The 17,314-nt window shown below is 47.9% G+C and overlaps 1 protein-coding gene across 8 annotated transcripts in view; it reads left to right on the forward strand.

The window, feature by feature from the left end:
• Positions 1-17,314, forward strand: part of SGSM3 (small G protein signaling modulator 3) — a 94,187-nt gene that overhangs the window by 13,611 nt on the left and 63,262 nt on the right. For 7 of the 8 annotated variants that reach the window (XR_012156549.1, XM_073327084.1, XM_073327073.1 and 4 more), the window contains 2 exons: positions 8,402-8,488; positions 16,962-17,047. Coding sequence is in view for 7 of the 8 variants with exons in the window: in XM_073327084.1 (XP_073183185.1) it covers positions 8,482-8,488; positions 16,962-17,047 (93 nt within the window). In the remaining variant the exon portion in view is untranslated. Of the gene's footprint in view, positions 1-6,097; positions 6,193-8,401; positions 8,489-16,961; positions 17,048-17,314 lie in introns of all 8 variants that reach the window. The other variant, XM_073327081.1, reaches the window with a different exon arrangement.

Raw genomic sequence — 17,314 nt, forward strand, 5'->3', positions numbered from 1 at the left:
GTAGCACCAAAATGTTTCGATACTGGAAGTTGACATTTTGCATGGAAATTGTCCTCAAGTGGGACTGTGAATGTTAGGTAAAAACTGGGTTTGATTTGAGAGAGTTCTGAGGGTTTGAAAGCTTGCACTTCCACGGATATAATTTCTTAGTGCTCCTTGCCCATGTTGTAGCTGTGGGAAGAGTGTATTTTCCGAATTGCATGGCTAACTTAGCTGCAATAGTGAATGTGTGCATTGAACAAGCTCTGCAAGAGCTCTTGCTTTGTTCACTACCTGTTATGTATAGAAATTATTTTATGGCCTGGTGTACAGATCAGTGGTGTCACTACAAGGGGAAATGTGTATTTGGGGTAATAGAAAAAATTGTATGGGGCAGATTTTTCAGACATGTCAATCACCTACAGTTCCCACTGGCTGCAGTTAGAATTGTGGGTGTTCAGCACTACTGGCAGTCAAGCCTACATGAAAAATAGCATGCAATCATGTAAGGACTATCATAACACAGACTCTTAGGGAGCAGAGTTAAGGTTATATAGACAATACCCTAATTTTGGGATGCTGACCTTGCAGCCATAACATTTTCTCTCTCTCTCTCTCTCTCTTTTTTTTTTTTTTTTTTAAGGTAGTTCATTGCTTCACTTTTCCTGTAACTGGAGTTTTCCAGTAAGATCCTCTGTATTTTCAATATCCCATTACTTCTCTCTAAAATGCACGGGGCCCCACAGTGCTGAAATTGTATAATCCTCTTGCTCTTGGAAATGGGGACCCTCATCCTATGTTATCTTCACTGGCTTCTTAACAGTCTGTCTCACGACTCATCCACTGTCACTCTAACTGGTTTCTGGTTCATCCTCTGTCCCTTTCCTTAGCTTTCTGTCCATCTCTTAAATCCATTTAAAATTGCACCTCCTGGTTTTGTATCAGCAGGAAGTTCCTTGGGGGAGGGGAGTACAGACTGTCTCCTTGGAAGAGGGGAGGGCTGCTTTGGCCTGACGTCAGTCAGTCAAGGGAGTGGCATTGTGGTATGGGGCCACAGGGAATATGTAGAGCAGGTATTCTTGGCCTTTCTCCTCCACCATGTACCCACTCCCCACTGAGCCCTTGATGTGCCCCAGAATCCTTTGCCCCAGTTTCCTGTGACGTTTTACTGGAGCTGGGGCAGGGAGTGAACTGAATTAATGTTTTAATCTCTAAAGCACATTCGTGCTATGAATGTTTTTTCATACTACTACTACTAGGATTCATTGAGATCAGGCAAATAGTTTAAGGGTGCCCCTAGCAGCTACTCGAGATGGATCAGATGAGCAGCTGTGCTTAGGGAGTGGAATTGTCCTCCCAAGACAACTGCTGGACCCCCTTTGAGATCAGCTGGTTTGGAGAAATCTTTGCCCCACAGAGGTTGGGAGTCAGAGGGCTATTGTGGTATGGTTTTGGCACTTTCACGGTGAGACGCTTGGATCCTTGGACCCTTGGACAGGTTCCTATTCACTGGCTCCCTGTGCAGCAGCTGATGGCACCTTCCTGCTTTCCTGACATGATTTATCCACCTCCACTCTGGCCGCTCACGCCCCTGGTTCTGACATGCCAGCAGCAGGGCTCTCTTTCTCTCTCAGGCAGGTCCCAGATGACTGCTTTCAGGAAGGTTTCCATAGCAACTGAAGGCAGGAAAAACCTGCCCACCAAGTTCAGTGCCTTACTATCCGGCCCATGTCTAGGGAGGGGTGCAGGCAGGAGGAGCAGGTGTGGTGATCAGGCAATTGGTGGGGAGAGGGGACACTGTTAGAAAGGGCTGTTTGTGACCAAGTGGGCAAGGAAAGGTATTGTGTTCCTCTGTGACTGCACTGTGATGAGGAAGGAACCCTCATCACCCCCAGCAGCAGACCTCTCCCTCCTCCCTTCATTCGCTAGCAGGCTGGATAATTAACTTGCCTTCAGTTCACTTTCTCCTCCACAGCTGTGTCCAACCCACTGGGCTGGCCCCTCGTTAACATGCAGCTGACAGGCTGGGTGCACTGGTTGAGCTGTGCAGAGTATGGGACAGAGAACAGCAACATTGTAAAATGCTCCCCACTCAGGTGCTGGTCAGTGATTCAGAGTGAATGTAACGTAAACCACAATGAAATACCAGGGAGTCTAAAGAAACCTAAAGGGACTCAGAAAAACAAGTAGGGCGAGGAGCCAAATTCCACCCTGACCTAATCCCCCTGCAACTCTAATTGGCTTCAGTGAAGCTGCATGAGCAAAGGGTAAGGTGAACATACGTCCCGTTTTGACCGGGATAGGTCCCCCCCTTTTTTTTAAAGCCCTGTCCTGGCCGTCCTGATTTTTTTTCCCCCAAAAGTGGGCATTTGTCCCGTTTGCTCTTGCTGACTTGATCAGTTGGCAAGAGCAAACAGGACAAGTGCCCACTTTTGGGGAAAAAGTGGGATGCGGTGCAGAAGGGATGACTACATAGATGCCAGCCTCCGCAGGGGAAGGCCGGAGGACAGTATTCCAGCATGTGAGCCCCCACAGGGTTCCAGTGACCAGGCAACAGCCTTGCACGGGGGGAGGGGGAGAAGCGCAGGGTTCCAGCGATGGGGAACAGCTATGGGGCAGGGGGCCCCCGGGCGAGCAGCTGAGGCATCCCGTTTTCTCTTTGGGAAATATGGTCACCTTAGCAAACGGTAGGATGTGGCCCAAGCGCCCTACACCCTGGGCCCAATCACCTAAGACATGGTGGTAGCAACCTTAAAAAGGCAGTGTCAAAATGCAGGTGCCAGTCAGAATGAGGCACGAGGGGGGAAGAAATAGCCCTTATGGAAAGCTCCTAACCAAACCTATCTACGAGGTTCAGATGCAGCTAAAGCTCACAAGTAAAATGAGTTTGGAGGTTCTAAGCTCAGTTTTTGGTGGTGGCTTATTCACATTGCATAGTTTTCCTTTTAGCCGCTCACGAAAGACCCAGCACTGAAAGAGGAAGAGGGATGCAAGGCGGAACTCAGGGGAATTAACAGAACTACATGCAGGAAGCAGTTGAGGACAGCATAGATAAGTGCTGTGCATAAGTTCCAAACAAGTTCTGCCCCAAGGGAGAAGTTTATAGGTTTTTCTCACTACAGGTGGTGGAAATAACCAATATAGGTAGGGTTCAGTAGGTGAAGTTCTGCTGCTAAATTTGATTCTCGCTACTCACTGATCATGCCATCTGATCCTATTTAGACAGCTGTTCAGATAAGGAAGGAAGGAGCATTGTCATATATGTTCTCAAACAGCTGCTTTCCACTCTGTAGCAATGGCCTACACGCTGCCCAGCTAGGGATCCTGGACCACTGTAGTTCCAGTGATGTCATCGCTTGCCATTGGAGTTCAGCAGGTGCTGAAGCCATGAGCCGTAATGGACCAAGTCTGTGTTTGGGAGTCTGGTATAACCTGGGATGCTTTAAAACAATTTAAAGTCCCAAGTCTAGATTTTAGTGGGCTTTTATTAAAAAAAAGTTTCACCAAACCTGACAACAAATGGCATGATTCTTTTTTACATTCAATGTAACAAGTCTATTTCTGGATTGAAATCTTTCCTGCAGTCCTGGCAAACCATCTACAAACCTGCACATGCTAGAGAGCTGAGAAATGAAGCCAAATAGTCTGGCTTCACTGTCTGAGCTGAATCACCTGTAATAGACAAGACCATCTTCCAACCAATCAGGATTGTTCCCTATAGTGTGTTCTCCTGTGCAGGGCCCAGTTCACCTTAGGCCATGTCCACACTGTAAAGTTTTGCTGACCCAAGTTGCATTGGCATACAGCCGCTGGACTTAGTATATCGCTTGTGCACATGCATACTTGGCTCCATGCATCAGTGCTGCTTGTGTACACCAGGAGAGGTTGTGTCCATGCACAGTGCGATGCGCCAGAGATAGGTATCCCGGCATGCATCCTGCCACCATTCAGCACGCTGTCTTTTGGGTAGTTTTGGAAGATGGGGCAGAAATAAGTTGCGCAGGGGTGACTGGGAGCAAGGGGTCAATTTCCCATAATGTGGTGGTCTCCATCCCATAATAGCTCTGTCCTATAATTTTCGCACGTATTTTAAATTTCCCACGAACCCGCACAGGACTTGTCACTGTCCACCATCTTAGACAGAAGCATGGAGCCTGCACATCTCTGCACTATTGTCATGAGCATCGCAAGCACAAGCCACACAAGCCTCTGGTGTTTGCAGAGCCAGCAGAAGAACTGTGGGAAACATTAGGATTTCCTCATGGTCAGTTTGCTGTGGGACAGAGCGAGAGCCAGTTTGGTGGCATTCATAGAGCAGCTGCTTCTGAACCTAAGAAACAAGCCGTGACTGGGGGGATTTCTTTGTAACGCAGGTTTGGGATGAGCAGTGCCTGCAGAACTTTTGGATGCACAAGGCCACGTTTCTGGATCTATGTGCCAACCGCACTCTAGCCATCCATCACAGGAATATGAAACAGACCTGCACTGACCACGGAGAAGCAAGTGGCGATTATGCTGTGGAAACTTGCAATGCTAGATTACTGCAAGTCAGTGGGAAATAATTTTGGAGTGGGAAAATCCACTGTGAGGGCTGTTGTCACGCAAGTGTGTAGGGCTATTAATCGTCTCCTGCTACGCGGGGCTGTGACTCTCAGCAATGTGCAGGACATAGTGTATGGCTTTGCAGCTGTGGGGTTCCTGAACTGCGGTGGAACAGTAGATGGCATGGACATCCCTATTTTAGTCCCAGAGCACCTTGCTGCAGAGTACATAGATAGAAAGGGCTACTTTTCCATGGTTATGCAAGTGCTGGTGGATTACCGAGGATGCTTCACTGACATCAATGTTGGCTGGTCAGGGAAGGTGCATGATGCTTGCATCTTTAAGAACACAAGACCGTTCTGAAAGCCTTCTTTCCCGACTGGCAGATTCCCATTGGTGATGTTGAAATGCCAGTAGTGATCCTGTGGGATCCAGCCTACACCTTACTCCTCTGGCTTCTGAAGCCATATGCTGGCCACCTTGACAGCACCAAGGAAACATTCAGCTGCTAGCTCAGCAGGTGGAAAATGCCAGTTGAATGTGCTTTTGGTAGATTGAAAGGGCACTGGCACTGTTTACTTATCAGATTGGATTTTAGTGCAAAAAGTATCCTGATGATTATAGCTGACTCTTGTGTCTTTATGAAGCCAAGTGGGAAAAGTAGCCACGGGTGGAGCAGCTGTCTGCCAAGTTTGAACAGCCACATACAAGGGCTATCCGAAAAGCTCAAAAAGGAGCTGTACGGGTTGGGGAGGCTTTGAAAAGAGCACTTTAGCAGTGAGCCACAATAATGTGCTGTGGTGTATTGTGCTCAACCTGACATTCCAGACTGGGGGCCTTTTAGGGATTGTGTGGTTACTCCTGTGGGCATTCTGCATCAAAAAATTAAAAATTCTGGCCACACTATTTTAAAATTCTGCATATTTTATTTGTCAAAATAACACAAATATAATCATTCCAGTTTCAATTGTTTTGGTAATTTATTTCAAAACACCTGTCGGCAAGTATGTCAACAATACAGACAACGGCAAACAAGATTCCTCGCAGGAGTAGAGTTAAAGAAACCTCTATAACAACCGAGTTCCAGTTGGGGGGTGCTTAAGGGGCTGTATGGGCTGCCAGAGCTCAGACACCTGCACTCCCATCCCCCCAGAGCCCAGCTGCGGGGCACCCCCTGGCCCACAGAGCCAAGGCATGGGGCACCCCCCAGCCCAGACACCAGCACCCACAGAGCCTTTACTCCCCCTCGTCAACTTCTTTACTGTCCTGCCGGGGGACATGGTGTGCTGTGGCCCTGTCCTACCTCACCCTTTGCCAGAGCTGGCTGGGTCTCCCAGGCCCTCTCCCGTCCCCAGGAGAAAGAGGATCAAAGAGCGTGCAGCCTCTAGCCCTGCCAGGCTGAGCACTTCACTCATTGTGAGTGGCAGCCAGAAATTCCTGCGCCTTTCTCCTGTCTGCTCTTTCCTTCTCCATGCAGTCTGCCATATTCACCCTGCAGGCTGTCTGTTCAAGATCTGATGCAGGATCTCTCAGAACATGTCCTCCCACATCGTCTCTTTTTTCTCTTCCTTATCAGGGTCAGTCTTTCCGCTGCTGTGACGGTGTACCCCTCAAGGGCGCAACGGCTGCAGTGACAGATAAAACACACTGGTACCATTCTTGGTATTGTAGGTACGGAAAGTGAAACCTAAGATTCAGAACTTCCCCCTTTCCTTGCTCCCCTAAAATGTTAAACAAGACATGCTTATTGACACTTCTGCTTTGGAGTGATGGTGTCTGGTGCCCCCCTCAGTCAAACCATGGTGAGCATGACCTGCTGGGGTGAGGGAAACAATGAGGGAATTGCTTGCTTGCATGAAACTGAGTACAGGGCACTGGCACCTTTTTCCACAGGTAGTGGTGATGTTAGCTGTTGTCTCACTCATGAGGGTAACAAAGGCAGAGAGATCACAGCTGCTCCTGGCAACCTGAAGTTGCCCTGGCCTGTATGCTGTTAACCTGTGTACTGCAGTGGTGCCTGCCGAAGTTATCACAGACAAGTGTGGGAAAGTGTCGTACCATGCAGGAAGAAATACAGTTGTCATCCCTAGAAATCTTTGGGAGAGGATTTGCCATGTATATGCATGGAAGCTTCATTGCGATCTCTCAGAGGATTCGAGGGACATTCCCTGTGTACATAAACATACTGCTCCACATGGTCCCCGACCGCCTAACTCTAGAGGGGAATGAAAAGCAGATAGCAACACTTCCACTCTTTGTTGCACCACTACCTCATGTAGTGTGAGTAAATTAATGAAAAGTTGATGGCCATGTCCTGCTAAGTTGGGGTTGCCATCGCTATAATGGGAAATTTATTAACACACTTACCCGAGATTCCCTCCCCTGCGTAGAGCTCGACAGGAGAGACTAGCTGTACTGCGGTGAAGTCAAAAACAGGTCCTGAACTCTCGGTCTTCTGTCCCCCATACTCCTCCTCCTCTTCTTTGCCCATCTCCTCCTCCTTGCTGTTCACGATAGGGGCTTGTTACTCAGGCTCTTCAGAGGTATCCCATGTGGTATGATGGGTGGCAGTGGGGGTCTCTACTAAATATGGCATGCAGCTCTTTGTAAAAGCATCAGGTCTGGGGCTCAGCTCCAGATTGACTGTTGGCTTTCCTGGCTTTCTGGTATGCCTGCTGGTCCCTGTCGTACCCCTTCTCCTGCGTTCCCTGAGCAATCTGCTCATAGATGTCAGTGTTTCTTCGTCTGGATCGGAGCTGTGCCTGCACAGGCTCTTCTCCCCTGGCTCAGGAAATCCAGTATTCCTGACTACTCAGGTAGGAGTGCATCTGGAGCGTGTAGCTGGCATGAGCAGTTGCGCTCAACAGTGGAGAGCTGCTGGGTGTGCTCACCAAGCTAGGCAATTAGAAAAAGTCTTTTCAAAAATTTGCATGGCTTTAAGTGGGGGCCAGGGACCTTCCAGTCAATGTAACCTCTGGGCAGTGGAGCTAACAATTGTGACCAGAGCGGTCAGCACTGGGCATTGTGGACAGCTGCGGGAGGACTGTTAGGGTTGACATAAGTAATGTGGTGTCTTACACTTGTGCTGCGTTGACCTCTACTCTGAGAGCTGGTCTTACTGTGTTGGCATAACAGAGCACTTAGATAGGTGGGAGACAAATTTAAGTGTAGAAACATGCATGATTAGGTCAACAGAAAGCAGCTTACATTGACCTAACTTTGTAGTGTAGACCAGGCCTCAGACTGTGTTGAGTGGTGAGACTCCCACTGCATCCCTTGGGGAGACTAATCCATAGCTTAATAGACCTCACTCTTATGAAATGTTTCTCTCTCTCTCTTATTACTCCTAGTTATGTCCCCTTGTACCATTCAGAACAATTCCTCTACAGCCTCAAGGTTTACACCCTTTTTATTGTGCAAGATATTCTAAAGCTTTCCCTGTAATTCCTGGTTTACGGTTAGCGGCGTTCCCTCCAGTCTTGAATCATGATCTGAATTCCTTCCAGGTCATGTTTTCCTAGTGCCCACCACTGAATGCAGGATCCTGAGTGTGATGTAAAAGTAAACAAACAGCTTCTGTGGTGAGCAGCAACTTGATTTTTGACTTTCTTTTCCCTTTAAATCTGACATGATTTTAGTATCACAAGAATGGTGTAAAGAGATCATTTTACCGTTGCTCATATCCCTTTGTTACTCAGGTCAGAAAGGAATTTCCCTCAGGCCATGTGGGTAGGTCTTGGGTTGAGGGGATTTCATCTTGTGGAAAATTGGTGGGGGGTTGTTCATTAGGAGCAACCGGGACACAGTTGACCCCAGGTGTTGAATGAATACTCTCCTGATCACTTCTGTTTTTCTACCTTTATTTTTTTTTCTTGAGCAGAGCAGTGACCTGAGACTTTTTGGAGGGCAGCACGCCTAGAGATACACGTCGCCCTCCATCACGCACACTCCTCCAGCACCATGTCAGGTAAGTAGAGGATGCCAGGCCTTGGGGCATATTTTCCTGTCTATGTCTGAGGGCGGGACCAGCAACAATAAAGCTCTATTGAAAGAGCCTGTTTGTTCTTTTCACATAAACTGCTGCTGGTAAGCTACTGTCTCAAGGAACCATTTTCCCTTCGAGTGATGGTCCCCATTGTATTCCATTGTGGGTTTATGCATGCACCTGGAGTCAAGAATCTGAAAGTAGCGTCTCTTGGTGCGTGAATGCGCCCTGGCTAACCTCATGCCTCCGACCAACGGGAAAAAGGGTCCTTCTCACCGCCACATGGTCTGGGTCAGAACCTCCCTGTGTTCATAGCTTTAGCGTCAGCCTACAAAATAGGATTTAGATCTAGCATTGTTAATAGCTTTTAGCAGCTTATACAGTTTTATAATTTAGTGTTTTTATAGATGTTAGTGTTAGACTCTTTTCAAGGGGGAAACATCCACCTCCCCGTAGCCCTTATGGGTAGTGGACTATGCCCAAGACTCTGGCCTTCAAACTCTGCACTTCCTGCCTGCGATCCTTCTCAGTCAGGAGTGACCACCAGCACTGCCTGTACTGCCTTGGGGAAGCTCACGTTGCACTGAGTTGCAGTATCTGCTGGTCATTCCTCAATCATATCTGAGAAAGGTGGGAACTTCATCTTTGGAAATACCTCATGGAGAAGACCACGCGTCCTCAATCAAAATGCTGCAAAGTCCAAATCTAGTAGAAGTTTGTCAGGGATCAAAGAAACACTCTCATAAGCATTGAGAGTAAGTCTCCTTCTAAATCCACTTCAGAGAAGTCGGATGTGGCTCGGAGCAAGCCCATCAGCTTGGCCTAAGGGAACTTAGTATGTCCCAAGTCCCAGATGCATGACAAAAAAGCCCACAAACATTGGGCTACATCAGTACTGGCCCACGATCGGTCAGTACTGTCATCCTGGGCACCTCCCAAGCCCCAGGATCTGCTGGCACTGACAAAGACTAATCATTGCCAACTTCACTTATCCATGGCACCATCTTCCTCAAAAGTAAAACAATCTCCTCTGGCTCCAGGAGCTCAGACAGATAGAACCCTTTTACACTGGGGAGAACTGAATCCATTGCTGCTCCACAGGATGTTTTTGCTCTCCCAGATCCAGAATCCCTTACTCCAGTGGGTCCCTCTATCTCAAGAAAAATACGACAAGGAGAGTCAACCACTCCATACTCGGGATACAACTCCCCTCCAGCAACACTGATTGTATTGCCACTGGAAACAGAATTGGCCACCTCTTCCTCGGGAGACTCCAAACAACCTGATGAACCTTTGTTCCTCCATCCTACATATCCTCTGCTGCCCAAAAGACTTATACCAGTTTGGGACCAATCTCCACCTCATCTAACTCAGAGCTGCTAATATCCCATGCCATAAGGGCCTCCATAACCCCATCAACACCTTCTACGGGCCATATTGGGGGTCTTGGGACCAGTACCCCTGCAGAGTTGGTCCAATCTGCTAGGGGAGTTGCCCCTTGCCTCCCCTCAAAGAGGACGCTCAGATCTGCCCCTGGATCCTACAGAGGAGGAGGAGCAATACACTCCAGATCTGGTCATTCAGCTGGAATTAGTAAGACTGCCTTCTTCCTCTCCAGACGAAGCAGTGAACACTTTGTCTCCTTCTCCCCATAGTGACCTCAAACAGTTCCAGGACCTTCTTTACAGATTTGCGACAGAACTACACATTCCTCTTGAAGAAGTCCAGGTCTCCCACCACAAACTCCTAGATGTCCTCCACTCATCTGGATCCAACAGAACAGCACAACCTGTTAATGAAGCCATACTGGAGCCAGCTAAGATGGTCTGGCACATACCTGCCACATGTGCTCCCATTCCAAAGAGGTCAGAAAAGTGTTATTACGTGCCAGCCAAAGGGACAGAATTTTTGTTTTCTCACCCCACTGCCAACTCACTGGTCATCAGGCTGCTTCTGAAAGGGCTGAACCGCAACACTGCTTGTCTACTCCTACAGATAAAGAGGACAAGCGTCTGGACCTGTTGGGGAGAGAGTTCTTTTCATCATCTAGTCTCCAGTTCAGGCTAGCCAATTACTAAGCACTAATGGCGAAGTACAACTTCCTGAACTACTCCAGGCTTGCAGAGTTTACTGACAGTTGTCCACAACAGGACAGAGCTCATTCTGGGCTCTGATAGATGAAGGCAAACTGATAGCCAAGACCGATCTCCGGTCCATAGTTGATACAGCTGACATCTCTGCTAGAGCTGTGGCCTACCGCCATTGTTCTGCATAGGGAGTCATGGATCCATGCATCAGGATACCCTAGGGTGGTCCAGAATAATGTCAAGGACCATCCCTTTGATGAATCGCAGCTCGTCTGATGAAAGACCAACAAGTCCCTCCATACCTTGAAGAACTTTAGAGTTACCCTTCACTCCATGGGCATATACATGCTTGCCCCTAACAGGAGGTTTCACTGCCAGTCATCTAGACCTAGGCCTATGGCTCAACAGTTTTTCAACCAGAGGCCCTATGAACCACCACACAAGAGGCAGAGGATTCAAAAGACCTGCTTCCCCCCACCCTCTGCACCCTATCTTCGCCTCCAGCTAAACATTATTTTTGATGGAAGCTCGAGAGCTGTGAACCACTAAGCCCAATACCTTCCAGCCCCCTCCTCCCCATCATTTGGGGGTCATCTAGCACTCTCTTTCAACACATGGAGTGCAATAACTGACAAGTGAGTGCTGAACAAATCCTCCACTCCGGCTATACAATAGAGTTTACATCCCTGCCTCTCCAAAGCACCCCCATCCCTACCCTCCTTCAGGGACCACTCTCACAAGAGTATTCTCAAACAAGATATGGACTCCCTATTGGAGCAAGGAGCAATAGAACATGTCCCTCCTCAACACCAAGGGAGCAGGTTTTACTTGACTTCCTAGTACCTAAAAAGAAGGGCGACTGGAGACTACTCAGTGTCCGCCGTCTCAACCACCTAATTCACAAATTCAGGTTTTGCATGGTCACATTGGCATCTATAATCCCATCTTTATAAAAGGACATTGTTTATGGCTCTCAGCATGAAGGACACCTCCTTTCATGTAGACATTCACCCTGCTCACAGACTCTTCAGATTCGTAGGGGCTCTGACCATTTTCAACAGAGTGCTCCCTTTTGGCATAGCAACTGCCCCCAGAGTCTTTACCAAAGTATTCTCAGCAGTGACAGCTCATGTCAGATATCTTGGTCTCATTGTCTTCCCCCACCTCAATGACTGGCTCCTTATCACTAAGTAAGGCCAGGAGGCATGTGTTCATCAACTTCTATTATGCTGCACCCCTTCTCCTCACTGAGGGTCAGTGTAAATGCCCAAAAATGTGTTTTTACCCCTATACAATTTCTGTATTGGGGTCACCTTGAATTCTATCACTGAAAGAGTGTACTTGCCCAAGGGCAGGTTCTAGACCATGAACAATATTATAGCCCAGGTACCAGTCAAGACATGTCTGCCTCTTAGGTCATATGGCCTCATGCACTTACGTTACCCCATTCGCAGGATTCCACCTTCGCTGCCTTCGGACATGGCTGCAGTTGGTATACTCGCCAAACCGCCTTCCCATGAACTTAATGGTAACCCTTCCCGCCAAGGTGCTATCTTCCCTTCTATGGTGGACAAATCCTCACCAGGTATCTGTGTACATCCCCTTTCTGCCTTCCTCACCGGACAGGACCATTATTACAGATGCATCCCTATTATGTTGGGGAGTCTACATTAACATGCATAGCACAAGGTACCTGGACATTTCGCAAGTCCAGGATGCACATCAATATCCTGGAATTGTGAGCAGTCCTTTCTTCCATTCATCCACACTCATCGTGTCCTTATAATATCAGACAGCCTTACGACTTTCTCCTACATCAACAAGCAGGGAGGAGCAAGATCCATCCCCTTGTGTGCAGAAGGGGTCAGCCTATGGAACTGACATGTCAGCAATCAAATCATCCTATCAGCAGCCCACCTTCCAGAGAAACAAAATGTGCTTACAGACTCCTTCAGCAGACATTTTGCAGTCGACCACAAGTGGGAGCTCCACGACTCAGTACCGCACAATATTTTCACTCTATGGGTATCCTCAACCAGGGATCTGTTCGCCTCTCAAACAAACGGGAAATGCATCACATATTGCTCCAGAAGAGCCTTAGGTCACCACTCCCAGTGTGACGCTCTACTTCTTTCTTGGTCGGACCAATTGAACTATGCCTTCCCTCCGCTACTGTTCTGCCACAAGTTTTATGCAAAGTCCGGCAAGACAAGGCACAGATTATCCTGGTCACTCCCTACTGGCCCAGACAGTTTGTTTCCCAACCTCCTATGCAAGTCATACCAAGTACCAATCATCCTCCCAATGTTTTCATAGCCCGTGACCCAGTGGAGAACGGTAAGATCGAGCAGCCTGACCAGTGTCTGCTTCACCTGACCACTTGGTATTTGGATGGGCATCATCCTTAGAACGTTCATGTTCCCCAGCTGTACAAGACATGCTTTCTAACAGTAGGAAGGACTCTACTAGAAGATGTTACTTAGCTACATGGAGGCGCTTTTCTTCTTGAGCACATCAGAAGCACAGAAATCTGCAGAAACTGCAGATATTCCTCTCATCTTAGTCTATATCCTTTCTCTAAAGATACCAGGCCTGTCCATTACCTCCTTGCAAGTCCATTTGGCAGTGATCAGTGTATTTTGTCCACCTTCTCAGGGCTGCTTTGTCTTCGCACACCCACTGATCACCAGGTTCTGGAAAGGCCTAATCAGAACATTCCCGCCTATTCAGAATCCTGCTCCTCACTGGGACCTGAACCTTGTTCTCTCAGCTCTTACAGGGCCACCCTTTGAACCTTTAGCTTCTTGCTGCACATCTCTCCATGAAGGTTGCATTCCTTGTCGCCATCACCTCAGTCAAAAGCATTGGCTAGCTTGGAGCAATGATGGCGGATACTCCTTACACTGTATTCCGTAAGGATAAGGTTTCGTTGCGTTTACACTTAAATTCTCCCCCAAAAGTAATTTCAAAATTTCATCTAAACCAGTGGATTCACTTAACTGTGTTCTGTCCGAAACTGCATCCTTCCTCAGAAAAACAGAGACTCCACTCCCTCAGTGCTTGGCAGGGCTTGGATGTTAACCTGAAAAGAACAAAACCAATCAAGATGCTCCTGAGGCTATTGGTTGCTATAGCAGAAAGCATGAGGGGACACTGCATCTCCACGCAGAGAATCTCTGAATGGATCTCTGGCTGCATTTTATTCTGTTATCTATTGAACTTTCCTCTCTTGCCTGGGTAAGAGCTCATTCCACAAGAGCACAAGCAACAGCTATGGCATCACTTCAGGAGGTACCCCTCCTTGGTATCCGTAAGTAGCCACTTGGGGCTCTGTTCACACATTTGTGAGACATTATGCCCTGGTGCAGGACTCCTCTGCCGATGCTTCCTTTGGGACGGTGATCCTTTGCTCAGCCCTACCGTCTATCTCCTCACACCCTCTTCCTATTTAAGTACTGCTTGTCACCCACAATGGAAAACAATAGGGATCATCACTCAAAGAATAAGGGGAAGTTACTTACCTGTAACTGGAGGTTCTTTCAGATGTGTGGTCCCTACCTGTATTCCACAACCTGTCCTCCTTCCCCTCTGCTTCGGATCTTCTCTGATTTGTGCTAGAGAAGAAACTGGGCAGATGATCAGTCTGCCCCACGCTTTAGCCCGTCGGTCTGGCGCATGCGCAGACCAGTGGACACTGCTTTCAAGTTCTATGGCTCCGAGCGCATGGTGTGCATACGTGAACCCACAGTGGAATACAGATAGGGACCGTGCACCTCGAAGAACCTCCAGTTAGAGGTCAGTAATCAGAGAAATTCATTTATTTTAATGTGCTGCTTTGGTTGGGAGACCAACTGTAAAAATGCCTCTTCCTTCCCTCAAGATGATCCTGCCCATGTTCAATTGGTATTAATCCAGTTCTCCTCACCACACCACACGGAGCCCTGCAGAAGCTGCCCCAGCCATGGGACATAGAGGGAGAGAGGCTGAGATCTATTCTGCTTCATGCATCATCATCACCACTTTGCTCAGCTCTGTTCCTATCCAGGATCTTTCCCTCATGGTGGATTTGATGTTGTATGAATACAAAAAGAAGAAAAAACTTTTTTCAGAGATGTGTACCGGAAGTTCTCTCCCGCTTTGCTCCAACTACCAGCTGATCAGCCTGGGGTGGGAAGGAGTCTGAGGGGTGGTGAAGCCTTGTACGTCTGAGCCTTTCAGTCCAAGCCTTAGTAAACTATGGCCATGTCTACACTAAAGGTGTGATAGTGGCACACCTACACAGCTGTAGTGTAAGCTCTTTCCACAGTGACTGAAGGGTTTTTTTTGTTGTGGTAAGTAATCATAGAAGATTAGAGTTGGAAGAGACCTCAGGAGGTCATCTAGTCCAACCCTCTGCTCAAAGCAGGGCCAACCCCAACTAAATCATCCCAGCCAGGGCTTTGTCAAGCTGGGCCTTAAAAACCACGAAGGATGAAGTTTTCACCACCTCCCTAGGTAACCCATTCCAGTGCTTCACCACCCTCCTAGTGAAATAGTTTTTCCTAATATCCAACCTAGATCTCCTCGACTGCAACTTGAGACCATTGCTCCTTGTTCTGTCATCTGCCACCCCTGAGAACAGCCTAGCTCCATCTGCTTTGGAACCCCCCGTTCAGGTAGCTGAAGGCTGCTATCAAATCCCCCCTCACTCTTCTCTTCTGCATACTAAATATGCCCAGTTCCCTCAGCCTCTCCTCATAAGTCATGTATCCTAGCCCACTAATCATTTTCATTGCCCTCCACTGGACTCTCTCCAGTTTGTCCACATTCTTTCTGTAGTGGGGGAGGGGGCCAAAAGTGGACACAATACTCCAGGTGTGGCCTCACCAGTGCCGAATAGAGGGGAATAATCACTTCCCTGGATCTACTAATGCAGCCCAATATGCCGTTAGCCTTCTTGGCAACAAGGGCACCCTGTTGACTCATATCCAGGTTCTTGTTCACTGTAATCCCCTTGTCCTTTTTTGCAGAACTGCCGCTTAGCCAGTTGGTCCCCAGCCTGTAGCAGTGCATGGGATTCTTCCATCCTAAGTGCAGGACTCTGTACTTGTCCTTGTTGAACCTCATCAGATTTCTTTTGGCCCAGTCTTCCAATTTGTCTAGGTCACTCTGGACCCTATCCCTACCCTCCAATGTATCTCTTTTCCCCCCAGCTTAGTGTCATCTTCAAAAATCCACCTCTCTGAGTGGAAGTAGCTAGATCAACAGAAGAATTCTTCCATTGACTTAGCTGTGTCAGCATAGACACAGCACTCCAAGGGTGTGCATTCTGAGTGCCATAGCTATGCTGACTTAACTTTTAGGTGTAGACCAGGGCTGTATCCCCTTCCAGCAGGGACAGTCTCGGATTCTCTCACCCCACATTCACAATCCTTCCCCATCTCCCTTTTACTCCCCTCACAACAGTTCCTTCTGTTCCATCCATCCGTGGTGGAGGTGCTGCTGGACAACTGCAGCAGAGCAAACCACTTACCCAGAGCTGTGATGCTCCCAACTGAACAGAGCAGGGGTTGAGTCTGATTAGTGAACATGGCTCCTTTTTCTTTTAAATGAGGAGCTATGGAATGGGACTAAATCTGGCTTTAGGTTTTTTGTTTTTACTGTAACTGCAGTTTCAGCCACCGCTGGTTGAACTCCCACTACAAACTCTGAGAGGAGGTTAGATTTATCCCAACCCCTCAGTTCTACTGGAGCTGCCTCCTCTTGGAAGAGACAGATTTGGGGTCTATGTAGATACCATCAGCTCACAAGTTAAACTAGTCTGGATGGCAAAGCTCCAGGAAACTCCAGTTGCGGTGGGAATTGGACTGGTGACTCAGCAGGTGGTAGTTGTTGCACCATGAAGATTGAACGAATGCTCCAATGTGGCACATGGGGATGGTGTTTAGTTATGTTTCAGATGAGCCCTAAAATCACAATGAGACATGTTCATTTCACTTCCCTGAATACTCTCTCTCCATTATCCCTAGGATACCTGATTTTGCCCTTGTGTGCCTTTACTTAGTCATTAAATTTCTGAAATGCTGGTATAAAAAGTTTGCCTCATGTTCCATCCTAGATATGCTCCCTTTTAGTGGGAGCGACACTTACTACTCTGAGTTCCCGAGGGATGAAAGAGGCTACAGGAAACATAAGCTGATCCTGTTGGCTTCCTTGGGCAATGGTCGCACAGTTACTAAGGTGATGAGAGCTGTATAAATACCTAGGTGCCATTGTAGCCATCTGACATCTCACTGAATTTGTCGGCTGTCAGTGTTAGGTGTTAGTTAATATTTGCTAAGCTGCTCCTTGTTCTTAATTATTGTGTGTGTTGATCCCTTTGTATTTAGGAAACTACACCCCCTCTTCTGGGGGCCCCTTCTCGGCTCTCACCCCCAGCATCTGGCCACAGGAGATCCTGGCAAAGTACACCCAGGTACAGCGGGGAGAGGGGAGGGGAGAACACAGTTAGTATCTGCTTTTTTCTCTTCGCTGGTAGAGTAATAAATATGAAGTGTTGCTGCTGGTTTACTGGACTCTTAATGCTGCAGGGAAGGTGCAGACTTTCTCTTTCCCCCCAAAACTGTTCTAAGCAATGAGCTGACATTTAAATTCTGTGTTTGAAGCTGCAAACAGCTGGGTCTTGCTGGTTAAACTAAGTTTTGGGTAGTGAGCGCAGCCTCTGCTGAACAGAGCCAAGGGG

The sequence above is a fragment of the Lepidochelys kempii genome, chromosome 1 (genome assembly GCF_965140265.1).
Source record: "Lepidochelys kempii isolate rLepKem1 chromosome 1, rLepKem1.hap2, whole genome shotgun sequence".
Classification (NCBI taxonomy): domain Eukaryota; kingdom Metazoa; phylum Chordata; order Testudines; family Cheloniidae; genus Lepidochelys; species Lepidochelys kempii.